This window comes from Rhinolophus sinicus, linkage group LG15 (genome assembly GCF_036562045.2).
Source record: "Rhinolophus sinicus isolate RSC01 linkage group LG15, ASM3656204v1, whole genome shotgun sequence".
Lineage (NCBI taxonomy): Eukaryota > Metazoa > Chordata > Mammalia > Chiroptera > Rhinolophidae > Rhinolophus > Rhinolophus sinicus.
The window spans coordinates 18527408-18554592 of NC_133764.1; the positions used below are offsets into that span (position 1 = coordinate 18527408).

General features: G+C 47.4%; 1 protein-coding gene across 8 annotated transcripts in view; it reads right to left on the reverse strand.

The window, feature by feature from the left end:
- Window positions 1–27185, reverse strand: part of KSR1 (kinase suppressor of ras 1) — a 144705-nt gene that overhangs the window by 81166 nt on the left and 36354 nt on the right. The window contains exon 1 of one of the 8 annotated variants that reach the window (XM_074320250.1): window positions 22707–23073. The exons of the other annotated variants lie outside the window; for them this stretch is intronic. Coding sequence (XP_074176351.1) covers window positions 22707–22775 — 69 coding nt within the window. The 5' untranslated portion in view covers window positions 22776–23073. Of the gene's footprint in view, window positions 1–22706; window positions 23074–27185 lie in introns of those variants that run through there. 8 annotated transcript variants of the gene reach the window in all.

Here is a 27185-nt window from a genome sequence, read left to right on the forward strand (position 1 = left end):
CTGAACCCTCTACAAGCCTGGGTGTAAGAGGAAAGGAGGGGCCACGCAGCGCCAAGGCCCTGACACCCGAGGGGCATGATAATGCACTCCTGTGGCCTCCTCAGCGCTGAAGCACTTGAGTTTTCTTCCTGAAAAGGAAGCCATTTCTCAATAGGTTGCTACACACGGATACTGAGAAACACAAACCAAGAGCGTAGCAGGTACCAACCCCAAAGAGAGGAGAATGAGGAGGAAGGGCTAGTATGGGTCAGTCAGCCTTGGGGTGCAGCTAAAGAAACAACAAAGCTACACTGGGCACAATCCGGTCCATCCCTGTTTGTAAGAGTGACACAGCGGGAACAACCTAAAGACCTAACAGTAAACTCAGGGCTGACTAGGTTATGATCAAACCACATAAACTATTACAAAACCACTGAACAAGTTTATAAAAACATGGCGAAGTTTTTGGTGTTTTTCTGTTGAGTGACAAAGGCAGTACAAAAAAAAGAACTACACAATAGATGGCTACACTATGCAGGGAAAACACTCAAAGCATTTTTGCCTAGAAAAATGCAACTAAAAGAAAACATGGCAGCAAAGGTCGACCTCAAGTGAGCTGAGTGTGAGTGGGGAACACTATCATCGGTAATCGTCTTCTTTCTATATTTCTGTTTTCCAAAGGATCGAAGTACCAAGTACTGAAGTACCAAGTACTGAATTTACGAAGTGATTAGTAATAATGATACATTTTAAATTGTCAAAAGAGGAAAGTGGAGGGTGGTGGTTATTCTCTTCCAGCGAGGGTTGAAAAGTCTGGGTAGGTAGCCACAGCAATGTCCTGTTTGAAGTGGAGCCTTGCTTGGGGTTCCCACGCACAGCCTTTCCACAAAGGCTGGCACAGCTGGTTACTCCACCTGCCCTGCTCGATTGAGGATGGAGCAAAATCTCCCTGATTCAGAAGCGAAAGAGGAGGAAAGGAAGAAAACAATTTGATACGGTGGCATTAGATTCATTGTTAATTTTTAAGAACAGTGTGCATCCATCCACCCAAGAATATTGATACCTACGAGTTACCCTGCACTGTGCCAGGAGCAACAGGTAATAATACAGAAATGACTAAGACCCTAAAGACTAGATTCTAGTAGAGGCCAAAGATAATCACGGTACACTGCAAAGGGGTAGTTGACAAGTGGTTTTAAGACACAAACTGCTGTGAAAATTCAGAGGTGAAAATAAATATAGCTTCCAGCTTCAGAGAAATAACAAGTAGCAAGAAAGGGTCCCTGGCAAAGGTGCGTGTTGAGCTAGGTCTTAAAGAACAAGTGGGAGTCCATAAAAGGGGTAGGAAAATAGGCCAAGGAAATATACACACTTATCTCAAAGGAAACAAACCTCTCCACCTTAATAATGAGCAAGGAAATGCAACATGAAAACAAATGGGATTTGGGCAATGCTGGTCATCCCTCTCCAACCGGTCCCTGGTGTGAGCTGCAGTGGGATCCCTGGGAGGCACAGCCTTCCCGGAGGGCAGTCGAGAAATGCGACACTATGACAGCAGCTTTACAAAGTGGCCACCTTATCCTAAAGAAACAATTATGTGTGAGCGGAAGGCTGTTCATGAAAAGTGTAACTTAAAACAGCCACCCATAAGGAAGCGGGTAACTAAATTCTGGTGTGTTCATATAGCAGAAGACTATGCTAGTAAAAATAAAAATAAAAAATCACATTTTCAAGGAATATTTAATTACATGGGTAATGGACATGATATCATAGCAAGTTAACAATTCAAGATAAGAAAACCGCATTTACAGTATAATGCCAATGTGTCTTTTTTTAATTTGAAAGCATTATTTTTTCTTTTATTCAGCTTATCAAAATTTAAACACCGGAAACACAGGATCTTATTTTGATGTTTTCTTTTTTTTTTTTGTATTTTCTATGACGACCATATGTCCTTCTTAGAAATCACAAAATAATGTTATTCAAAATGAAAGACTAATAGGTGGGATTGCAATAGGAGGAAAAGGGGTCATCGCAGACTTAGAAAATAGCAGAAGTCAGAAGTGAAGAAGTACTGGTCTGGATGTGGAGAAGAAAGTTACATTTTAGAATCAGACAGAGCTGGGCTCAAATCCTGGGTCCATTATTTTCTAGCTGTGTGACCTTCAACAAATTACTAAACCACTCTTGAGCTTCAGTTTCTTTCAAAGACTCCATTAACTTATACACTGGCTAGGGGCCCCCATCAACTCTCTCAGAAATTAGTAGCATTAGAGCCCTTTCTCTGACCTGGAAAACCAAATCCGTTCTGGATGCACACAGGTAAGGTAGTAATACTCATTTATAAGATACACCATCAATACAAAAGGAGCATTTGGCGAAAACAAACAAGTGTTACATTAAAGCCAACACATCCAATATCAGAAATAATTAAACTATGAAAAGATACCTGTCCTAAAAACCAAGAAAATACGAAAACTTCTCTCTTCTAAAGATGGGGGCAGCTGATTGGCTCAGTTGGTTAGAGCGCGGTGCTTATAACACCAGGGTCGCCGCTTAGATTCCTACAGGGCAAGTGAGCTGCACCCTCCACAACTAGATTGAAAGCAACGACTTGACTTGGACCTGATAGGTCCTGGAAAAACACACTGTTCCCCAATACAAATTAGAAGAAAGAAAGAAAAAAAAAGATGGTGAAGACCAGGATGAATTGATGCATTTGGTCACAGCCCGAGACATGAATGTTGTTCTCATGCTTCTTATACAGCCTGATTTTTGTTCCAAGTGAGGAAATGGATAAGTAGTCAGGTCCCAGTTCCTCAGCAGACACGTGTGCCATAGGGAGAAGGCCCCACCTTCCATGAAACAGTTCTGGATTGGGGGGTGCTGCTCGCATTCTCCCTGGATCCCACCTATATTTCTTCAGTCTGACATTTACAGTGAGAATTTAGGCAAAATTCTGAATAGCTCGTCATACCAGCCTACCTGGGGTGTCCTTGGTCCCAATCACCCCATCCTCTTTCAGATGAAGAAAGCACCAGAAATGCCAAGGTCAGCTGCCTTAAGAATGAGCAGCCGCACCCTGGAAAAACTTAAGGTTGGGAAAGAATCCTTTGGGAAGACGTGCAAGCTCAGTGACCAAACTCAGCACATCAAGAGCCCCAACCCTTCCCAAACGCCAGGCTTTGGCAAACCCAACCAAGATAAGCCTTCAGATTAAGGAGACGCAGCTCATTCCCCAATTATATATAATCACAGCAGCTAATCCTTGTATGGTGCTTACCATGTTCCAAACATTTTACATGTAGTAATTCACTTATCCTTGCAACAGAAGAAGAAACATGCGCAAAGAGGTTAAGTAATTTGCCCAAGGTTGGGGCCAAAACTAGTCCATACAAGCCTTTGAGCAAGCCCGTCCTCCAGAGAGACAGAGCATAGTCACACACATGATGGCAAATGGGGGCAGTCTGGATTTCAGCATCTTCTCAGGCCCTTGTGCAGTGCACAACCTGCCTGACTGTGCTGCCCCATCCAAAGTCATGCAGCTAGTAAGAGGCAGAGCTGAGATCTGAGCCCAGCCCACGTAACTTGGCTCCCAAGTAACAAGTGGGTATAGTTTAATATTCAATAAGTGGTCTGCAAACGAATGCCAGTCACGGTGTACAGAGGCACGGATTTGGGTGACTGAGATCACCAGTTCTGTGTGTCTAGGATGATGAGGTTTTCAGCAACGGTGGGGAAATGCTCTGACATTTACAACTGCATGGGCCAAGGCTTTTTATAGTGTTTTCATCATTTTAATGAGAACACAGGCATACCTCAGAGATACTGAGGGTTCGATTCCAGACCACTGCAATAAAGCAAGTAATAATCTTTTTGCTGGTGGAGAACCTTGCCTTCAATTTGTAATACAAAACAAAACAAAAACAAAGACAAAAACCACAATGCCATGTCTATGAAGCGCAGTAAAGCAAAGTGTAATAAAACGAGGTATGCCTGTCTTTCCAAAATGTGTCCCATGCTCTTCTGCCATTTAGGACTAAGTATACCAAATATAATTCCACACCATCATTCCAGCCCCCTGCCCAGGGATTCCCCCATCCCCTTGCCTTTTCCTGACACCCACTGTGTGTCTCCAGATCCTGGGTAACTGATATTTTTCTGCTTCTGTAAATGCTGGAGAAAACTGAATGTGCAGATGGGTTGAGGCCAACGTTTGGGGTTTCAACTTTGCTATGGCTCAGCAGTTCTTTTACTTGCTCCTACCTAACTGCTTGCTCTTTCCCAATTCCTGGGTCTCACTGGTTTAACACTCTACAAGCCCTCGTGCAGAGACAGTAGAGGCCACCAACTTGAACTCCTCAACTTGCCTCTCCTCCCCCTTGGAACTCATCACCTCCCATAATCACCTCCTTCCCTCTGAAGGCAGCTGGGGGCGACGGGAGGGAGTCTAGCTGCCCTTCAGCTTCCAAACCCTCATTCAAGTCTTTCTGGTCCTAAGAAAACACTTTCCCTCCACCTTCTCTCTGATTCTCTTCAGGCCCAAAGGTCTTGAAATATTCTCTCAGCTGTTCATGTCTTTACTTCTCCATTTGTCTCCATCTCCCCACCTCACTGAAACATGCTCTTGCAGACCCTCCCACCCCCCACCCCACACACACACACACACACACACACACACACACACTCAGTCTTCTTATTTCCACGCTCATCATCCTGCTTGACCTCACCACCGGGGTATTAGCACGGGGAGTCTCGCCTCCTCCCAGAAGTGCCTGCCCCTGGCTTCCAGAAACCTGAGCCCCACCCCTCTCACAAGCTCCAGACCCACCTATCCAACTTCCAAATGGATGGCCTGCCTGCCTGGCCCAGAGGCACCTCACACTCATCCAACCGGAGCCAACCTTGCTCTCTCCCGCCCGCCCTTCATCAGCTGGTTGCCTCCCACTTCCCACCCTCCATGCCTCCTCACAGACGCTGATGTTTCAGTTGGCCCATTTCCATTCTCCCTTGCAGCTAGGTATAGCTAGCTGTACGACTCATGTCTGGCCAATGACGTGGAAAGGGAGGTGTCACGTGGTAATTTCACAAAGAATATTTACAGAACTTATCCTTCCTCCAGCACTTCACCCATCCTACTGTCTGGATTGCTGTGCTAACTGGAGCTCTAGCAGCTGTCTTAGAACATGAAGACATGTCAGAAGAGGGTTGACTTGGAGGGGATCTGACTTCATTATGACTTTGGAGATCCACTAGACCAACGCTGAGCTACTTATTTCCAGACTTCTTTTATGTGTGAGAAAAACTAACGTGTCTGAGTCACTGTTATTTTATTTTATGGATGTTGTGAATGAAGCCGAACTTAATTTTAACTAATATTCCATCCAAACCAATCTTCTCTTACAATTATCTTGGTCAATAACATCAACATTCGTATCTGGTGGCCCCTGGCTGTTTACTTGCCATTTTCCTCGATTAGATTATAAGCAACTAAATGAACATGTCTCTCCTTTTTTATGTGATTTCATTTTAATTGCTTACTAAAATACAGCTCACATACACTATTATATTAGTTTCAGGTGTACAGCAGAGGTATTCAACAGGACCCACCTAGCTCTATACAGTGTTATTACCACATTATTGATTTTACTTTCTATGCTAAAGAAGTGATCACCATGAGAAGTCCAGCAACCGCTGGACACTGTACCACGCTATCACAATATTATGGATCTTCCCCCATTTTTAAAATGCTCAATTAGAGCTGACATTCAATATTATTTTATATTAGTTTCAAGTGTACAGCACAGTGGTTAGATATTTATATAATTTAGGAAGTGATCCCCCTAACTAGTACCACCTGGCACTATACATAGTTTTTACCATTTTATTGATTATATTCCCTATACTTTACATCCCCATGACTATTTTGTAACTACCGATTTGTATTTCTTAATCCCTGCACCTTTTTCACCCTGCCCCCAACCCCATTTCCATCTATCACCCTGATAGATCTAATACCCATCTGACACCACACATAGTTATTACAATATTGTTGACTATATTCCTTATTCTATACCCTACATCCCCATGACTACTGTGTAACAACCAATTTGTACTTCTTAATCTCGTACCCTTTCACCCATCCCTAACCCCCTCCTATCTTAAAGGAGTCCCTCTAAGATTCCTTGTAATACTGGTTTGGTGATAATGAACTTCTTCAGCTTTTTCTTGTCTGGGAAGCTCTTTATGTCTCTCATTTTTTAAATAAAATATTTCAAATATCCAAAAAAATTAGAGAGCAATATAATATACATTCACTACCAGATTTCACAAATGTTAACATTGTTATCATATTTGCTTCAGACATTTTTAATAAGAAACGAAACATTGTAAATAAAGTTAGAACAGCCCTTATACTCTTCCCCAGCACGTTACTTCCTCTCCCTCCCTACAAGCAGTGACTGGGGTGGGTAACCTTCCTATCTAGGATTGCATACATTTGCTACATTGTTTTGATTGTTCTAACTTACAGAAACGGTTCTTATTACTACACATATTGTGCAACTTGACTTTCTACCCATCTTTTTCTCAAATGTAGCCAGGCTGATTCACATACATTAGCTTCAACCTCTGAATAGTTTTACATGATGTACATATACCATCGTTTATATTTCCCTGCTGATAATCAAAAACGCTACAATGCACATCCCTACCTACCTCTCCTTGAGCATCTGCGTGGTAGCTTTTCTAGTACAGACAATAGAAGTGAAATTTCTGGCAGTAAGCCACGTGCATCCTTAATTTCCCCAGATATAGCCAACTTGCTCTTGAGAGTTGCTATACCAATCTACACTCTAACCCTCGCCCCCCGCCGTGCCATTTATCTCTAAACCACCAGTTCCTACCTACCACGATGATGGCAGGACATTTTCTCATACATTCATTCATATTCTCTCTCCCTCTCCCTCTCCCTCTCCCTCCCCCTCCCCTCCCCCTCCCCCTCCCCCTCCCCCTCCCTCTCTTGTCTTAATACTCTGAATTAGCTACAGCAGACATACAGGAATGCCTTCAGCCTGAGCTCCTCGCCCTAAGTGCTGCCTAGCTGCAATGTGAGGATGGGCCACGCTGCAAAATGCAATCTAGCTGAGCAGCCAACATTCAGAGTGGGTGCACACATTAATCTCTCTGTATCACCTCTCCCTTAAGATGGATACACAGACTCTTTCCCCTCTTGCAGCACTTGGAAGAGGGAAAAAAAAAAAGCAAGCCCTCTGCCTCCACCCCCAAAGCACTTCATACCAAGCCCACTCCCTCAAGGCCTCCCCAAATAGCAACATGAAGACAGAAGAGGACAATTTATCGGTGTCTGACCCACTACAAGCCCTCCCACTTTTCCCCAGAGTTCTCCAGCGGCTGGAAAGAAACATCTCATCTTGGGTGGTGGCTTATGAGTGTCTCCTGATAAAGGAAAGTCCCAGGCAGAGAGAGGGGCCAACTTGTTCATTTCCAAACACAAGCCAGATTCCAGCTGTGCCACGTACCCTGGAAAGGGGAAGACAGGCGCTGCACAGGAGGAGCTGTGGTTATTTTTAGGTAAGCTCGTCTCCCCAGGATCAGTATACATCGCCTCTTCCCTGTGCTGTTTTTACTGACTCACTCTACCTGGCCGTGCATGTTTCACCTGCACTTGCCTCAAATGCAGAAAGGTGGCTGCCTTGACCCATTTAACCCAGGGGCTCAGAAGAGCGACAGACACTCCTAAATGGGTATCCCCTCTCCCACTCCACAAACATTCACTGAACACCTGCTCTGTCCAGGCACTGATTTGTAATGATGGCTATAACCCAGAACCTGTCCCAGGGAGCTCACAGCCTAGAAAATAAATAGTTGTGATCCTACACGAGAAGATGCGATGGTAAATAATGTGGGAGATAAAGGGAGCACAGAGAACAGAAAGATTAAACGCTAAGTGGGAGCTTCCGCCAAGTCTTCCTGGATGAAGTGACGCTAAGCTTGGTCTCCCTACTGGCATAGGTGATGAGCAGACATTTTATCATCACCATCAGAATCTCAATCAAGTGTCTTCCTTTCCCGTAACCATGAACATGGAGAGTAACAAGGCAGCAAGCAGTGAGTGGTTTGGAAGGAAAGCCCAAGTTCCAAAATGGGGACCCGGTTCTAACCCAATCTGTCTCTACAAGAGTAGTTTCTGTCAACTTCTCATCCTTGTTGTGGACAAACCAAAGGTGGGACGTGGGACAGTCCTCTCAGTTCTAGCATTGGAACCCAACATTCTCCACCCTCATTGTGTGTCAGTCACGGGGAGGGACTATAGGAAGAGAGAAGCCCGGACCCCCACCCACCCCAGAGATATTGGTCTGAGGCTGTGCCCCCAACCTCAGTGTATGTGAAAAGCACTGCAGGTGGTTCAAACGTGCAGACAAGATTAAGAACCACTGTTTTAAACAATGTTCCTGGTGGTGGCAGCTACCAGGGCTTGAGGGCCGAGCAGCCCATTGTACAGACTGACCTGGAACCTGCCCAAGTCAGGCGGAGGCCACATGGGCTGTAGGGATGAGATGATTTAAGGCTGGATTCTCTAAGAGTCCAGTTAGGGAGACAGGCGAATGGGGAATCACACCATCTCCAATGCTCTCCCTGTCTCGACCCGCTCTCAGCCGGCTAGATGCCCCCTCCTGGGGCCGGGTCTCTCTCCTTTGTCCACAGGGTGAAGGCGGCATCCCTTCCTGTCCACCTCCTACTCAGGAGCACCCCTGGTGGAAAACAGCAAGAGGGAGAGGCATCCAGGGCCTCAGAAACTTGGGCAGGCACAACCCGGCCTCCTGCCTGTGAGTCAGCCATGGAGAGGCCGCTTTCAAAGGGGCAGAAGAACAAAGCTCCATTGTACAAATGCTCAGCATGGAAAAACCAGCCAAGATGAGGAGACTTTCTGGCCAGCAGGGGTGTCATTAGCATTTTACTTATTTACTTATTTATTTATTTATTTGTTGGTTTATTTATTTATTTACGTCCACTTTATCGCACACACACTTAGTGGGCACTGCACTTAAGTGTGTGCCAGGCACAGTCCAAAGCCCTTCCAAACATGAACTCATTTAGCTTCTGATCACACTGTTGGCCACAAATCGGAGGTTTCATCTTTCCAAAGTGAATGTCCAGGGAGGAGAAAAACGTAATCCTCCGCCGGCACATGAACCAGCTACGGACGATATTTACCTATTGCGTTCTGCTACTACTGCCCAGCCAGTAGCAAGGCACAGACACCACTTGGATCTACGAACGAACACATCCCGGGGTGTGACCTAAATCCCTTCGGTGCAATTTACGAAAGGCCCTCTTCCATAGACAGAAATTTTGTCATGGCGAGGTGGAAAGAATCTTGGAGTCACATTCCACTTGCTCTGTGACCTTGGGCAAGGCTGGTAACCTCTCAGAACCTCATCGCCGCGTCTGGAAATGGGAACAGTGCCGCCTACCTCAGAGGAGGCGTAAGGCGTGAAATGAAAAATTAGATACAAAGAGCTGGACCAAGGGCCTGATGTCAGCTGTGCATTCATTCCCTTCTCCCATCTGCAAGGCACCGTCGCTGCCACGACCAAGACCTCACTCGGCCTTGCACCCAGCGATGGTCAGTATAACTATCACCATTTCCAGATGGGGAAACTGAGGCTCCCCTGGGGGAAGAGCATCTCCCAAGGTGGTGGAGCCCAGATTTAAAGCCTGTGCCACAACCTACCCTTTGGTCCTTGACTCTGAATCCCTCACTGCTGCCCCCGGCCCACTTTGTTCTCGCCACAGTCGCGTGGCCAAGGCCAGGCTGTGCAGAGAAGGGAGGTCTCACCCCTGGGACAGCTGAAGTCCTGTGACTGTCAGTGTGGCACAGACTAATCATACCATCCCAGTCACTTGTTCTTGGCACCAAACCTGCCTCGGCCAGGAAGTCAGAGCGAAGTCGGCTGACACCACAGAAGCCAAATGCTTGGCGTTCAACGAGCCTCAGTTTCCTCAGCTGTCAAATGAGCATGGAGAGGAGTGTTGCTGAACTAAACAACCTTGAAGGGATTTTTCTGTCTTCCTGCCTCTGGGCGGGGGTAGTCACTGATTCACCCCCAACATTGCCCCACAGCTGAGCCATAGTGCAGGCCTGGACCTGCATTCAGAAACCAAGGTGCAGAGAAGGGCAGCAGCTCCCAGATCCCACATCTGAGGCATGTGGAGCGATTGGGGATTATTAAGGGGTAGGGGCCAGCCAGGTACATTACTATTTTGATTAAACAAAAAACCTCATTTCCAAGTCATCTGGGCTGCCCCTCTGCAGGGGACCCACAACTGGGGTTTCTGTTTGCTGACCACCATAAGCCATTAGCTGGGGAAGCCTCTGGTCAGACATGACTCCCCCCACCCCACCTCTCATCCCATCACCAGCAGCTTTCAAGGTCCAGAAGTGAGTTCTGTAGAGTTCTGTAGCCGAAGGCTTCAGGGTCAAGTATACCTGGACCAAATGCCAGCCCCACCCTATCTAGGCAACGTGACCTGGATAAATCACCTAACATTTGAGCCACAATTCCTTGCTGTAAAACGCTGCTCAGGATTAATGATACACGTGTCCTACCACAGCGTCCAGCCGGTGCAGGCCCCAGTGAATGTCTGTTGCCTTACAGGCTTCTTTCCGTCTTTTTGCCCCTGCAGCACAACCGAGGGGTGTGGAATTTCCCCAACACTACTAAGACTGCTCTTGGGGGAAGGGGCGTGGGGGGGTGGAGAAAGGGTCCTGACACACTTTTCCTCCCCTTTGCTCATCTCAGTCTTAAGCTTCCCCCACGCCTGCTGACAGAATTCTTGCTTCTACCTCCACTTGCCCACAGAACTTGTCAGCACCGAATGTCAGGTATAACCCTCCATGTCCACCTCCCTTGACACACTGTGAGGGCCGACAAGGGCGGGCGCTGGGTCCCCACTACAGTCCCCAGTAGAGAGGAAGCACTCGGCGAATGGATGGGTAGGTGGACGGGTGGACTGCAAACACCAGAGTTCCTAGAAACTACTTCTATAATGTTCTGGGGGGAAATCTACACTTCCCAGCGAAAGCCCAGGAAGAAAACCTTCGAGTGTTTTCCAAACAAGCACCTATGGCCTTTGCGTGTCACTTTAAGAATATTAAAGTTCATGCCACATTTCACAGGTGCAGCTTCCCTACCCCAGTATTAAATGCTTTGAGAAATGAAAAGGTGTAGCCATTGCTTCATCTAGCTGCTACCCTGATCCACGCAAGCTGCTTCACACCTCCAGGGCCTCGCTCACAAGGCTCCTTCCCCTGCAAGGCCCCTCCCTCCTGCAAAGCCATGGTGGTTCCAAATCACCAACTGATTTTCTCACCCTTCACCCTGAGGCCATGACAGTGGCTAAGACTGGAAGCTCCTGGAGAGCCCGGGCCCTGTCTTGTTTGTTTCTCTATCAAGAACTTCTCACCTGATGTGGTGGCACACGGCAGGTCCTCAATAGTGACTTCAATGAATAAATAGCTTAAACTGTTTCACTGCTTTAGCTTACAATGGTTCTTCTTCCTTAAATATGCTCCTGCCTATAGGTGAAATCATTCCAGGCCCCCAAATCTACACACGATCCTCGCTTATCACGTCCACAATTACAGAACATAGAGGCCCAACTGTATCACTCAGTCCCTTAGCTGGGCCAAAGCAGGTGTCACAATATGGAAGAGGGCCAAGGGAGTTTTCCCTATCATCACCCAGGAAAGCCAGTCAGTTTTCAGTTCTGAGAGGTCTCTTCCAATTCCACGTAAAAACCCACCGTGGAATGCTATACAGCGATACTTAAATGAGAGGCCACTCCTGATTTACTGTGCCATGAAATGGAAGCAGCTTACAAAGCAAAAAGCACAGGCAGCCCCATTTTTTAAAAATTCATGTTCTCTCTCTCTTTTTCCTCCCTCCCTTCCTCCCTCCTTATATACTCTCTCACACCACACACACACGTTTTTTTAAGAGTGATTTAACATTTTCTTTTTTGTTTTTATGTTTCTCAAATTTTCCTTAATGAGCAATGTTCGTTTTATAATCAGATTTAAAAATTATTATTGGAAGGAAGAAACTCCAGTCTGCACTGTCACAGGAGGGTAACAGGGCATAGACACTAAAACATGTGTTCTTGGTTCCCCAGTATTGTCCCAATAGATTTCTCTCTGTCATCAGGTAAACATGGCTCAGGTGTCTTTCAAAACACTTTTCCGGGGGGGGGGGCCAATCCTACAATGAACACACTGCCATCTATGATAATGTTGACAATATTAATAATAGTTTGTATTGAGCATTTACCATATGGTAGGCATTATTCCATTTTTTAAATCATTGTAATTTATTTCATACCATGACTCCAAGGCAATTATTATTATCCCCTTTTACAGATGAGGAAATAGACACAGAGATTAGGTAACTATCCCAAGTCACGCAGCTACCTTTTCTTTATTTTCTCCTTTGGTTACTGCCTAGATGGGATCGGTCTCTCAATTGGACAAAACCGGGTTTTGTAGGAGACGTTGTGCTTATAAAATGGGGCTTTATAGTCCCAGGGACAGGAGGGAGTTATTTTGAGTGGTAGTAGGAAAATTAGCATTAAGTCAGCCACATAAAACCAACTGTCCGATGTCACCTTGACTGGAGGATATGATTGGAAACACCTCTCTCTCTTTTTTTTTTAAGTATAATAATTAATTCTCTTATCTGGTAGGCCAGAAGAGATCAAATGCTTCTGAGCTGATAAAACAGACTCCACTGCCTACTCACAAAGGCTCTACCGAACCTGGAGTCCTCCCTGCGCTCTCTCTCTCTCAGGGCCTCCTCCCTCCATCCATGTGCACTATGACCTTTGCTTACCTGGTATCTCCCATTCATAGACCATAGAAAGCAGAAAATTTGAAAGTGAGAAGAACCACAGTACAGTAAGTCCTCACTTACCATCATTGATAGGTTCTGCAACTTGAAGTGAAACAACATATAAGGAAACCAGTTTTACCATAGGCTAATTGATATAAACAAGAGTTAAATCATCCCAATAACTATAATAATAAAAAGACTTACGTTCCTACAGCATCTCCTCAATGTTATAACAAAACGATGTTGAACGAAATGATGTTAGTTGAGGACCTGCTGTATCTAGAGCTAAGTACACAGAGGCCACAAGATGTGATGGCAATAATGGAAGAAGTGGGGAAAAACTACAAAGCAGACCCAAGATTCAAAAAGTATACTTTTCTGGAACCATTATATAAGGAGTCAAACCACACCTCAATAGAGGTAGTGAGACTCCCAGCCACAGTGGGAAAAAATGTCATTAGATTGTTTCAAAGAAAAGGCATGTGCCTTCTTGAACCACTGAAAATAATTAAAATAGATTTTCGTGCTCACAGGAATAAGTGTGTTACCAAGAAAATTCACTTTATGTGAAACGACTTGTTCCCTACGCTAGCTAGTCAATTATGGCGTCTGCTGTTAGCTGCCTTCCCATGTCCACTCTCCCCTTCTTCCTGAACTTCAGGGATTCCTAATTTTGTTCAGAGTAATGATGTGCTCAGCTCCCAGGCTCCCTTGCAACCAGTGGTTGCCACGTGACCCAGTTCTAGGCAACTTGGTACTTCCAGGAAGTTAGTTTCCCTCAACATGAATAAGAGTCAGCTGGCAAAAGTCAGCTTCCTTCTCCCCTTCTTTCTGCCTGGAATGCAGATGTGAAGCCTGGAGATATAGCAGCCATTCTGAGAGCATGAGGGAACAGGTCACATGTTAAGGATGATAGAGCAAAAAGATAGGAGTCAACATGGAGCCCTAGGACTGCCTGCCTCTGGACTTCTTGTGTCATGAGAAAATAACTCCCTTACTTGTTTAACCCTCTGTTACTGTGATTTTCTAAACATGGAGTCAAATGAACCCTAATTGACATTAATATCAGATTATAATTCCATGGTGATGAAAATGACTCATAATATCTTACTGTGTTTCTCCAAGTAGCCTGCCAAGTATTTTTGTGCTTTGGGGTGCCCCAATAAAACACAGAGTGGCCATCCGTTACTTACGAGGAGCCTGCCTCGCTGCAGCAAGTGGCAAATGGCCATTAATTGGTATTGTGTCTTTGCTAAGCTGACTTGCTTTTTCAACTTGGAATTCTGTGAGGAAACAAAAAGCGCTTTATGGCAAAGGCATTAGTGCCACAATGGGACCTTTCTGCTTTGATTATGAAAACACATTAAGAGCTTAGCTGCACCACAAGCAGTGGCCAGGAGACTTCAGCGGCTGAGGCCTCAGCCTCCCTGACCATTCCGCACTCACTATGCTGGAAGGGTGCCAGAGCCACTTGGGAGAAAATGCTGCAGGCACACACCGAAGCTTAAAGGGACTGGGCAGCCGGGTTCACCTGGAGGACTGTGATGAAAAGGTTGTGTCCCCACACTGCTGGTACACTCTCCTGACCAGTCTGCGACACACCACGCACAGACTCCCCCTGCAGAGTTAGCCAGGCGCAGCACACGAGCGTTAGGACTCTAGCTCCCACAACACCTGGAAAGGTGATGTGGCCCCAGGAGGAGCTCAGAGACAACCCAAGGGATGCAGAGGCAGGACACTGAGCAAGCTTCCCACACTTGCTGAGCTGAGTCAACCATCCCTCTGTGCTGACAAGGCTGCTGTGAAGACAGAATGTGATGCTATGATTCCACCAGCAGGTATGCCCAACAGAAAGCACGGGGACATGGGCACAAGCACACACATGAGCTTCCCAAGAGGCACGTCCGACAATGATCAGAGCAGCATTTTTTGGTAACCGTCCCAAACTGTAAACAAACCAAATGGCCATCAACAGGAGAATGCACACAAAAATAGTGCTAATCATTCAATGGAGGAATACACGGCAATGAACGTGAATCAACAACAGCTGCCTGCAACACAAATGCCTGAGTTTCACGAACAATGTTGAGCAAAAGAAGTCAGACACTGAAGAATACGTATAATAGGATTCTCCTTATTGAAAGTTCAAAAAACAGGCAAAACTAAACTGCAGTGCTTAGGGATGTGTGTTAGCGGTGAAATAATGGTTTTAAGAAGCAAGGAAGTGACGGGTATGAGTCAGGCCAGTGTTACTTCTGGTGGTAAGGAAAGGGGTCATGACCAGGGAGACTTCCGGGCGATGGAAGGGTCCATTTCTGGCTTTTGGCCACTGGTTACAAGGATGTGCACTTAGTGAAAAATTCATCAAGCTGTACATTTATGTTTTGGGTACTTATCTGAATCTGTGTTATATTTTGCAATATAAACAGTTAAAAAGGAAAAGGAATGATGTCTCTACAACAAACCCTTCAGAAAGGGAGGGGAGGGTCGGAAACTCTCACCCTTTCCTGGGTGAGAGTTCATTCATCTCTATCCCCCAAAACCAGAATTGTAAGGTTTTGGAGGAAGGAAACTGTTGTGGACATATTACATTGATTCCCTAGATTAGTGATGGACAACCAAGGTAGGAGAAACTCAGAAAGCACTAGGAAAGTCACTATAGGAGAAGGAGGTGAATGTTTTTGTTGCGTCATCAGAGCCCAGTCAGGGGTCAGGGTCTCAGTGAGGAGACGGGTCCAGAATCTGGCCCAATCCCAGGCCCAAGCTAATGGAACACATACAAGACTGCTACCCTGTTTCCCCGAAAATAAGACTGAGACGGACCATCAGCTCTAATGCATCTTTTGGAGAAAAAATTAATATAAGACCCGGTCTTATTTTACTATAATGTAAAACCGGGTCTTACACAATATAATATAAGACTGGGTTAATATAACATAATATAATATAACATAACATAATATAATACCGGGTCTTATATTAATTTTTGCTCCAAAAGATGCATTAGAGCTAATTGTCCAGCTCGGTCTTATTTTCGGGGAAACATGGTATAGACTACACAAAGCCATCTTATTGTTTTATGGCTAGAAACTGCCATCTCCAGTTCTGCTATCCTAGAAAGCCTGCATAAATCAGTGTGTTCTCCCTGGTACACAGGCTTACACTTCCACAGATGTTTCTGGGTGAGCTTGTCCTTACCTAACACCTAGTTTGAGAACTGCCATGTTTGGTGGCATTGAGTAAAAGACAAAAAAACCCTGGATGTTTACAGCTAACCACAGTGATGGGATGCACAGAAGTCTAATCGCTGGGTGCCCTCTCCCCTGGGCAAACTTGCTTTGACTCAGGAACCTTCCCCTTTCTTAAGCTTCCATGGTTGACCAAGTTGCCTTTACATCACACATTCTATCTACAGAGATAACTCAACCAAAACACAGCCAAGCCCTACTGGCCCAGGGGCCCCTGGGGTCCTGCAGGAAACTTGGCCCCATTCTCTACAGGCCCCTCATGAAAGGAGTCAGACAGCTCCAGAGGGCAGGCTGCCGCCCTTGCTTTCTGAGCTCTAGTCCCCAGGTGCCCACTGAAGCCTCCACTCATTAGTGGGTGTTAACCTTCATCCCAGAAGAGCACAGGCAGCCTGCAGTCCCTGGCACACCTTCCTCTCCCCACCGGCAAGCAAAGCTGCTCCCAGGTACTCACCTGCCACTTCCCCAGCATCCTAAGCACTGAGACTGGGGAGGAAAAGAGCAGAGACCCTTCCAGGTTCTGAGTCATCATGATGGTATCTGTACCAACAGTCAACTCCCCACAGGTGGCCAGAGGTTTATTGAAGGTAAGTTTCCAGCCACGGCCAGCTGTCCCCACCCAATGCTTTTTGTCCACTTCTACACAGCCAACCATTCTGCAAGAGCAAAATGAACTAAAAATCTCTATCCCATTTCTCACTTTTTCTCTGAGACAGAAGTGACCAGCAAAAGATCTGTTGGCAAGGTTTTTCAGAGTTGCTAGATTGTTTTTCCAAGGTCTGCTCACCCTTACCTTCTGACACCCAAGACGGGGTTGATGGCTGTCCTGCCCACTCTCACGACAGCTGTGAGAATCAGGGACATGAAGACGTGCTGCGTTATTACTGGGGCAGAGCAGCTGTCAATCCTGAGGTAATGCTGGCCCCGAAGTGCACGGCGGGGAGGTACTGCAGGACGCTCAAAGGAGGACTACAACTCATTCGCTGCCAAGAATTGAGCCAGGAAATGGTATTTGTCCACTTTAAAAAGAAGTTAGACAAACGTTCTCTTGACAGCTGTCAACCAAGCAGATCATTGCAGCACTGTCCAAGGATTCAGAAAAAGAGAGAGGCAGGTGAGCATCTACTGTGCACATGCCAGGCACAGAGTCTCATTCAAATCTCCTCAGCAACCCTACTTTACAGACAAGGGCACTGAGGCTTGGGAGGTTCAGTTACCTATTACCTTAAGCTAAGGCCACTCAGCTATCCAGGGGCAGGGCTCGGGTTTCTCTAGCTCTCGGGTTCTTTCCAATTCCATCGTGTCTGAAAAATGTCCACGAAACTACACAGGATGACCCTCACCACGGTTTCACATGTTTTACCAAACACTTTTACATGTTCTCACTTAATCCTTACACCTCTTCAGGGTGGACTGAGGTGGACACAGGGATCGCCCTGTTCCCTGGATGCCAAGAGGAAGGGGGCAAGGGGTGCAGGCCTCCGCAGGCCCCTAAGCTAGGATTATGCAAGGACCTCTACTACCTATGAGCCAAACCTCCCCTCCCCTGGACGCTGGACAAGGAGGTTGAGGCCAAGGCTGGGTCTCGTCCCTCCTCCCCCAACAAACACATGCCTAACGGAGGCTCTGCCTTTTTAACCAGTATTTATTCAGCGTTTAAAAGGCACTTGGCCTAGGGAGCAGGGTTGTCCCCAAATGCCTGAAATGCAGAAAGCTGGGTTTTTGCTCAAACTGCAGAAGATCTGCTGGGGCATCAGGTCTGGCTGCCCAGCCTCTGGGCACCTGGGTTCTCTGATGGGTCTGTTCAAAATTCAGGCCAAAACTTAGTTAACACAGGAAAGCAACGCCTGGTGGGGACAAGTGCACATGTCCTCTCTCCAGGACGGTCACCCTGACTCTAAAGCTTATGTTCTATCCCTGCTCCTTCTCCACCTCTTCTGTTTACATCAGGAAACTGAGGGTCAGAGGAAAAAGAGGGACTGGGCCCAGAAAGGAGTGGTGTGGGGCAGAGAATGACTTTGAGTCAGACAGAGGGTTCACTGTAAGCTCCAGCACGTACCAAACGGCAGGACTCCTGGCCAATATGTTACTACTTAGGCCCTCGGTGATCCTCATCTGCAAAATGGGTATCACGGCACCTCCCAGCCAGGTGGGAGGAGTCAGTGGAATGATAAAATGCCCAGCACAGAATTTGGCACTCAATCAATGCTAGACAGTATTCTAACTGCCCAGAGCCAGGATTCATGACGAGTATAGTATGACACCCTTGACCCCATGTCCACACCCCGAAAGTCCACCCAAAGCCAGCCACTCCCCACCTCGAGAAGTGACCTGACTTCCTGTTTCCAAAATCCCAGAGGTATTACCAGGGTAGCTGCCAGAGCAGACAATCTGCCCCAGGGCACTTGCTCCTTCTTCACTTGGGCGGCAGGTTTGGGAGCAGGAGGCATGCGAGCACATGGGAGAGGCCTGGTGCCCAGGTGGGTTTCACTTCTCCCTTCTCCAAGCGACATTAGGCCTTCAGGGGGCAGGACAGCTGCTACCAATCTACATGCTAGAACAGTACTGTCCAACAAAAGTATACTGCTAGACCCTTATGAAATTTTATATTTCCTAATAGCCACATTAAAAAGAAACAAATGATACCAATTTCAATGATAGATTTTATTTAATCAAATGTATCCAAAATATCCCTTCAGCATGTTATAAAATATACAAAATCAATATTGACAATGGATATTTTACATTCTTTTGTACATTGTCTTCTACATCTGCAGCGTATTTTTACTGTTAGAACACATCAAAATTTGGACTAGCCACATTTTCAGGCTCCATGGCCATATATGGCTAATGGCTACCATATTGGAAAGAGTAGAATGAACATTTCCATTATTGCAGAAAGTTCTACTGGGCAGTGCCGCTGTACTCTTTTCATTAAATCCTGGGAGTTTCTGGCCCTTGCGGGGTGGGGAGTGGCATGGGTGGAGCTCCTCTTTCTGAATTACCAAGGGGGCTGATTTCTCTAACAGCTGGGGACTTGACAGGAAATACCTGTTTGTCTGGCTATGAAAAAGTTTTCCCCTCCTTCTTCCCCAGGCTGGGGGGTTTCCATGACACCTGCAGACCCAAAGCACCGTCCCCCAGGGAACTGAACCAACACCCAGACCACAGAAGAGAAAATTCCAGTCTGGGGGTACATTGAGCCAGAGCCCACCAAACCCCAGCTCCCAAGCTGATTACTATTCTACCACCTTCCATGTGTTTTATGGGGTGGGGGGGATAACATTGTAAAAAAACGTCTGTGCTCTTTAACTATAGTATCCATTACTAGATGCCTATCTGCCTGCAGACAAGGAGAAGAAGATACGAAATGCTTGGGTTAGGTCAGGGGCAGTTGGCCAGTTATTTTTTAAACATTATTAGGCTGTTTCTGCAACATATCATTGTTTTTTAAAGGCGGCTGTCTTCTGGAAAGAGAGAAAATGAGAGCCTTACTAAGCACACCAAGCATTTACAAAGCTGTCCTGGTCATCCCAAGGTCTTAAGTCCTACGTCACCCAGAGCAGGTGGGGCCGAGATGTGAACTCTGCTTTCATAGTACTTCCAGTGAGACTGAAAACACATCAACTGTTGACATCAAAGAACTGGGTGGAGGCATGTCTGATGGCAACCCCTTGGTGACATCAATCCTGGCACGACAGGGAAGGGACAGCATCAAAAACATCAATAGCGAACATGTTTACGGTGCGCTGGCACTGTTGTAAGCATTCTGCCTATACTAAATATACTAACTCATTTAAACCACACAACACCCCTATTGAGGTAGCTACTAGTATCCCTCCCATTTTACTGATAAAGCAACTAAGTGGCGGACAGATTACTAACTTGCTCAAAATCACACAGCTAGGGAGTGGTGAGGCTGGGATTCAAACCAAGTGGTCTGGCTCGACAGTAAGGCTCTGGGTCTGTATGCCGTACTGCCTCTCATCTAATAATAATAAAAAAGCCTCTGCTCCTGAATCTGCATGAATCACCCAGCTGAGGTGGAGACTATTGGCACCTTCATGGATTAAGAACCGATCCCTCCTGGAATAACGAGGGCAGTGGGAGGGGGCGGGGGAGGCTTACGGGAAGCACACCCATGCACCTGCAGGCTTGCCCACTCTGTGGGAAAGGCGGTCTTGCTGAGCAACTGGGGTGCACTATGGCGCCCACACGAGTTAGGATCAAGCCCTGAGGGAGGAGCACCTAAAACAGGAAAGCTGGGGCTGCAGGAGGCAGAGGGACAGGCCCCTCTGGCCAGCAACCAGAGGATCAGATGGACAATCCCCCTGATGGGTGATCCTAGCACAGACCCGGTCCACAGCCGGCAGGTACCCATTGGGCAGATTCTGTCAGAGCTTTCCCAAGGCTCCCGTCCCATCCCCCTCCAGGAGAGAGCTCCTTGAAGACCTGAACTGAGTGGCTACAGACTGATTCATTATTCCTCCCTTTCTGCCCGGTAAGGGCATTTGTCCCTGGCTTTGTAAGACAGAGCCCTCTGAGGTGACTACCTCCATGAAAGGCAGATAGGGGGAGCTCTCCCGATTATGCCCCTTTTGTCGACGGGCACACTGAGGTGCCTGGGAGGGTGAGTCAGGCTGACTCGGTTCTGCAGTGCTGGGAAGGGCTCTGGCTCTGTGCCAGGACAAGCCTGCTCCTCCCGGCACTGAACGCTCATTCCCCGAGCCTCTCACAGAGACGAGCATAGTTAATGAGACTTCAGAGCTATTCCTGTGCAGTGACACCCCCTCCCAGGGCACATGCTGCGCGGGTGAGGCAGTACCTGCTCAGACAAAGCCAGGGAGGACCTCTCTAGGGCTGGCTAACAGACAACACCCCACCCTACAGGACCCCTTCCTCATGGAGACCCTGAGATTGGGGTGCTTCCTACACATCTGAAACCCAGAGAAGACTGAGAAATGCCCAACCCCTCCCTCTTCCATGCCCACACCACAGTCAGCGTGGCCTCCACCACCAAAAGCCGCCTCTGGTCACCTCTTCTCTCAGGGCCCTCCAACTGTACCCCATCATGGCACTAAGCACTATCTACCCTGTACCCCACCCCGGCCCCAACGCACTCGACAAACGTTAGCGTCAGAAGCTGCAAGAGGTCCTAGGAAAGTGAAGATGAACTCTGCCTTCGAAGCATTCACAGAGTAGTAACTGATTTAAAATGACCCACTGAGCTGGGTGCGGAGGGCCTCACAGAGCCGTTGTCTGGGTGTTTCTGGATCCTGGCAGGGGACTCAGATGGTTGGGTAAGTCAACCTCTTTAGATCTCAGAAAAGTCTAGATGGGCCTGACAGACCTAAAGTCCCTTGCATTTCTTCTATGAAGCAATCCGCCAGCATCTCTAAACCTCCCATGGGCCGGGCACAATAGCTTCACTAGAGTAAACCATCCACGAATACTGGATGCTTGAACTTTTATCGGCAATATCTAGATAGATACCGAAACACATACCACCTGCCTAATCCATAACCCCCACTTCTCATTTCTGTTTTAGTTAAAATTCATCAGTCAGGATCCGATAGGCTATGCCATGGTAACAAACAACCCCAAATCTCAGTGGTTTACATAACAAAGGCCATCGCTCATTCATACTGCACGGCCCTGACTTGACCAGGAGGCCCCCAGACACCATCGCACCACCACCCCAGCTGATGGAGTCTCCCCCATAGGGGAGCACTGATGGTGGCCACAGTCAGGGGGAAGGTAGGTGACAAACTGTACCTGAACTTTTAGAGTACCATGATACTCAAAGTGTCCTGTTACTTCCTGCTCACAGTTCACTGGCCAACACAAAGTCACATGTCCAGCTAACTCAAAGAAGGTAGGAAAGTGCAATCCTACCGTGTGCTCAGTGGGAGAACCAGAAATAGATGGTAAACTGCACCAATGACCATGGCACGGTTTGCAGAAGTTAATGATATCAAACTGGGTGAAAAGTTCAGTATTCTCTGACTCTTATTTTCTTTAGATCAGACTTTCTCAACCTCCCACTACGGACACCTGGGGATGGATAAATCTTTATTGTGGAGGGCTGTCCTGTACATTATAGGATATTTAGTAGCATCCCTGGCCGCTACCCACAAGATGACTATAGCAAACCCCTCCCCAAACTGTGACAATCAAAAATGTCTCCAGATATTGTCAAATGTCCCCTGGAAGGCAAAATGGCCCCCAGTTGAGAATCTCTGCTTTAGATTTAACAAGAAGCATAATCTCTCTTAAAGAGAAAATAACAGCCTTCTCCTCCCTCAAGATATCCTACTCAGAACTACCTTAAAAGATAGCGCTCTCCATTGCAATATAGGAATGCTCATCATACCCACCTCGAACGGCTGTTGTGAAGATTAAACCAGCAAATGCTCGTAAAGCTCTCTCAGCACGGGGCCTGGCACAGGTCACCTGCGATGACACTGTCTCACTGTGTTACTATCATGCCCGGAGCTGCTGCTAGCACTGCTGTCAGAGAGTAAGCCATGGGGACAGCACAGATTCCTTCCTGAGCAGCAGAGCCACTTACCCGGCCCAAGGTCATCCCTGCCCCCCGGCGGGAGTCCAAGGCTGGGATGCTGCTGCAGAATTCTGGCATCGCACTCCAGCCCCCAACGCCTAAAGTCAAACCACATCTGTGTCAGGATTCTGCTGGAGGGTCGAGGTAGAGAAAATGTGCTGACCCTCAAGCGTGGGCAAGCACAGAAAGATGACGAATGAGCATCTGCCCAGAGGAAGGCTGCTGACCAGTGACATGGTCACCCTCTGGCTACAATGACCATCTGTGAGGCTGTGCATAGCTGAGGCCGCTGCACCCCTCCCAGCGTCCACACCCCAGCCCCCATGACAGTCAAGTGCCTTTTCACCCAGGGCTGGAGATGGGGCCAGGGAGGGGGTGGAGGGGCAGACTTGATTTTAAATTAGCAAAAGGATAGGAAGGGAATATGGAGGAGAAGTGTCAGATTTTAAGATGTTACGTTTTTACAGATTCCTTACTTGGATCACAGGCCCTGACAAATGGCCACCGCGTCTCTTGGGACCACTTCCTAGGGCCAGCCCTGGGACGGTCCAGTCCACACTGGAGGCTGTGAGAGGCGCACGATTCTGTCTCCTCACTGCTAGTTAGAGGCACCAGTTCTAGAACCAGTAGAGCTAGCTGGCAATTCCAGCTCTGCCGTTTCCTTGCCGTGTGGCTTTGACAAGTCCCTTAGCCTCGTTCATCTTCAGGGCGGTCACCTACAACTTTGCCCTGCACTATGGCACGAGTCCAGGAGGCAGGCGTGGTGGCAGGAATCCAGCCCACACAATCCTCACCAAACCCGGAACCCTAGCCTGGTCTACCCAAGGGACACCGTTGAGTAATTTGCATGAAGTCTGCCCTCCAGACCTTCAATTCCTCCACCTCGAAATAGGGATAACAACCCCCATATCTCCATAGAGTTATTAAGAAATTAATGACAATGCCTGCAAAGTGTACATCAGTGCCTGACTCGGAGAAAGTGCTCAGAGATCATTGTGCTAAAAATTACAGGAACTCCCAGCAATAACGACTTAATTTATAGCCTCAGTCAATGTCCTGCCCCCAAAGCAAGCAGAACAAACCTAAATGCTGCCCTGGGGGCTGCAGTGAAGATTACATGAGATAATGTACAAGAGAAGCTTAACACGCTAGGAAGAGCTCGATACAGGTCAGCAGTTATTATCACAGACTTGCATAGCCTTTGGTCTGCGTTCTGGGTCGTGGCACTCACACAGGTGTAATCTTAGCGCAATGCCCTTCCTGGCACATAGGAAGGGCTCCAAAAATGTCAGCCACTATTATTCCGTAACTTGTGTATCCTTTGCTCTGAATTCTGCACCCTGGAGGTTCCCATAAGTGTGATCTCCTCCTGGCAAGGCTGTGCCAGCCCTGGGAGGGTCAGAGCCAGGCCCTGGCAGCTCCCTGTGCCCTCTTCCTCCAAGAAGACCTCCTGATCGCTGCAAGCAGAGATCGCCATCTGTCCCCAGAGGCCTTCTCTTCCCATGTGTCACATATCCATACTGAAATCACCCACACGTCTGTCAACGTCCCTTCCAAAATGTAGCCCCCAATTTTTCCTCAATTTTCAGTCATAACTTTTTTTTTTAGAACTTGAAAATATTCTTTGTAAAACAACAGTTTCTAATTTAACCAAGTAGGTTAAAAATAAAACACGGTACCCAGAATAGAATGTGAACGTCCAAGTGAGGCCTGGGTGGTGGATGGAGCCCCGATGGTATCTGTACAACCAAACCTCCACCAGCGTGGCCCAGCCGCCTTTGCTTTTGCTGGCAGCCGTTAACTCACGTCTGGAGCACAACTGCAAATGACATCTGAGTCTTTTTCACACCGTCAATCCTAGACTGTTCCATGTGTGCTCGCACAGCTTCCACTTACTGGGTGGGTGGCCTTGGGAATGTACTCCACCTCTTTAGTCTCCACTTGCCTCATCTCTAAGATCACCAGGGCCACATCTGACTCTGACGCTAAAGGGCGGGTTTCAAGGTTGTCACTTCTAGGAGCCTTCTAACCAGGTACAGAGCTATAGGTCCCTGGCATTACAGAAAATCTCTCTAATGCGGGCCAGCCCACCAACCCTACACCCTTTATAAGCTCGATGGCTCAGTACTCCCTGCCTTAGGTCTTCAGGAAACATGTCTTTACCTAAGAGCTGCAAAGACGCAGAATGGGAAAGGCCCAATGTGCCTTTCTGCAGACTGACACAGATCCAATAACAAGATGAGGGCGGAGGTGGTACAGACGTAGCCAAGGCCTTCAGCCCCTTGATCTCCACCAATCCTCCCAGACGACCCTTAAATAACAGGTAACTTAATGAACTGCATGCTTGCCACATTGTCAAATCCTCTTTGCCCCCTTTCCAGGCAGAAAGCCTCACCAGAACCCCTTCTCCATCCAATTGCAGGGCCCCCTCTGCTTTGAGGGTGGCTGATGAATTCACTCTGAAGCCATCCAGCTGTGTCCCATCCAGTCCCCATTTCTGCATCTCTCCATGAGGACTTTCACAGATGCACTGAGTGCCTACCTGAGCCAGACCTGGCTTCACTCTGCAGAGCCTGTGAAGCATGTGCTGTGCCAAATGCTTTGCGGAGCGACCTCAGGCACTCCCTGAGCGGGCAGTCAGCTATCTACCAGGATGGGAAAGGATAGCCTGGCATGCCTGGTTCTGAAAAAAAGAAAATAGCCATCACCTTGACCCAGACTGGGCTCCAAACCAGCTCACAACACAACTGCTTAGTAATGCTTTCTGGAAGTTTCTTGGAAATGGAGACCAAGCTCACCAGACTATGGTTTCTGGAACTCACTTTTTCCTAACTTCTTAAAAGCAGGGACAACTTTTGCCCCCTTCTCATATTCAGGAGCCTGGCTCTCCCTTTGTAGCTCCTCCAGTTGACCAGTAACAGTGGAATGACCAGGTGTAGCCTCATTTAAAGCAGTGGGTGCTCTCTGGCCATCTCTGCCCCAGGTCTCGTGTTCCTGGTTGGGTCCTAACAGAAACAGAGTGGCCACGGGAGCTGCCATCCATCCACGCTTCCCTCCTCCCTCCTCCAGCTCTCACCACATGGCCTGGGCAGAACTCATGTTTATCACACCTTGTTCTTCTAGCTCTGAGCAAACCTTCAAGAGCCCTCGTGATGCCCTTAGCATTTTTTCAAGCTATTAACCCTCCTGACCTGGTTCTAACAAGGTTGCTGCCACTCTCCCAGTCGCCCTGGGTTACTTGCCGTTCATCTCCATTTTTCCATAGAAATCCTCTAAAACCTGAATTCAGATCTGCAGGTTTCCTCTGCAGCCCTTTTCTGTAAATGCCTCATGAGTCCCTTTGCTTCTTTGTGGTGACCATTCCCCAGGGTGGTTCAAGTTCCCCCAAAAGTCTCTATCAAGGCCAATGGGTCTCCACCTGTCCACACAAAAGAATCACCTGGGGAACATTTTAAAAATTCCAATGCCAGACCCATCTCCCCACAGATTCTGGTGGGCTTCTCTGGGGTGGGGTCCAGGGCTCAGAATCTTCAGTAGCTCCCCAGGTGACTCTAACAGGCAGCCAGAGCTGACTGACAGCGACCTCGACCTTGAGCTCAGGCACTGGTGTATCAGGACCAATGGGACACAGAGGTCCCACTGGGTGGGGTAGGGCAGGTCCTGAGCCTTTGTCCCCACCCCGCTCCTCAGGTGATTCTGGTAACCACTGACGTTTCAGAACCACTGAACCATCTGGGAAACAGGGCAGTTTCTTAAAAACTTCTAGGCTGCTTCCTCATGGTGAAAATCACCTAAACATGACGGTCACACCCAGTTAGGTGTATGGAGAGCCAGGCATCCCCAAGGGCAAAGTACTACCACAGTAGCCCACCCTTAGCTGTGGTTTCTGTTACCTGGTCTCAGTTACCCAAGGTCAACCGTAGTATAGAAATAGTAAATGAAAAATTCCAGAAATTGATTCGTACGTTTTAAGTTGGGTGCTATTCTGAGTAGCATGAGCTCTCCCACCGTCCCCCTATGTCATTTACCTCACTTCATCTCATCACGTAGACGTGGTACCATCTCCCATCACAAGAAGGGTCAGTACAGGACAAGAAGAATATTTTGTGTGAGAGCCCACCATCACGTAGCTTTTATTACAATACATTGTTATAACTGTATTCTTTTATTATGAGTTATCGTTGTTTATCGTTCATTTATAAATGAAGCTTTGTTATTTTGGTATGCACGTATAGGAAAACACATGACATATATATAGGGTTTGGTACTATCCACAGTTTCAGGCATCCACTGGAGGTCTTGGAACGTATCCCCTGTGGGTAAGGGAGGGCTACTGTAGTGCTGAAGAGAAAACAGCACACATACATGCACACACACACACACACACACACACACACTCCCCATCTTTGCAGCAAAGCCTGTATAAACCTGTCTGCCCATCCCGGAAAGTGTCACCTCGACAGTCATGTGTGTACATATATGCATGCA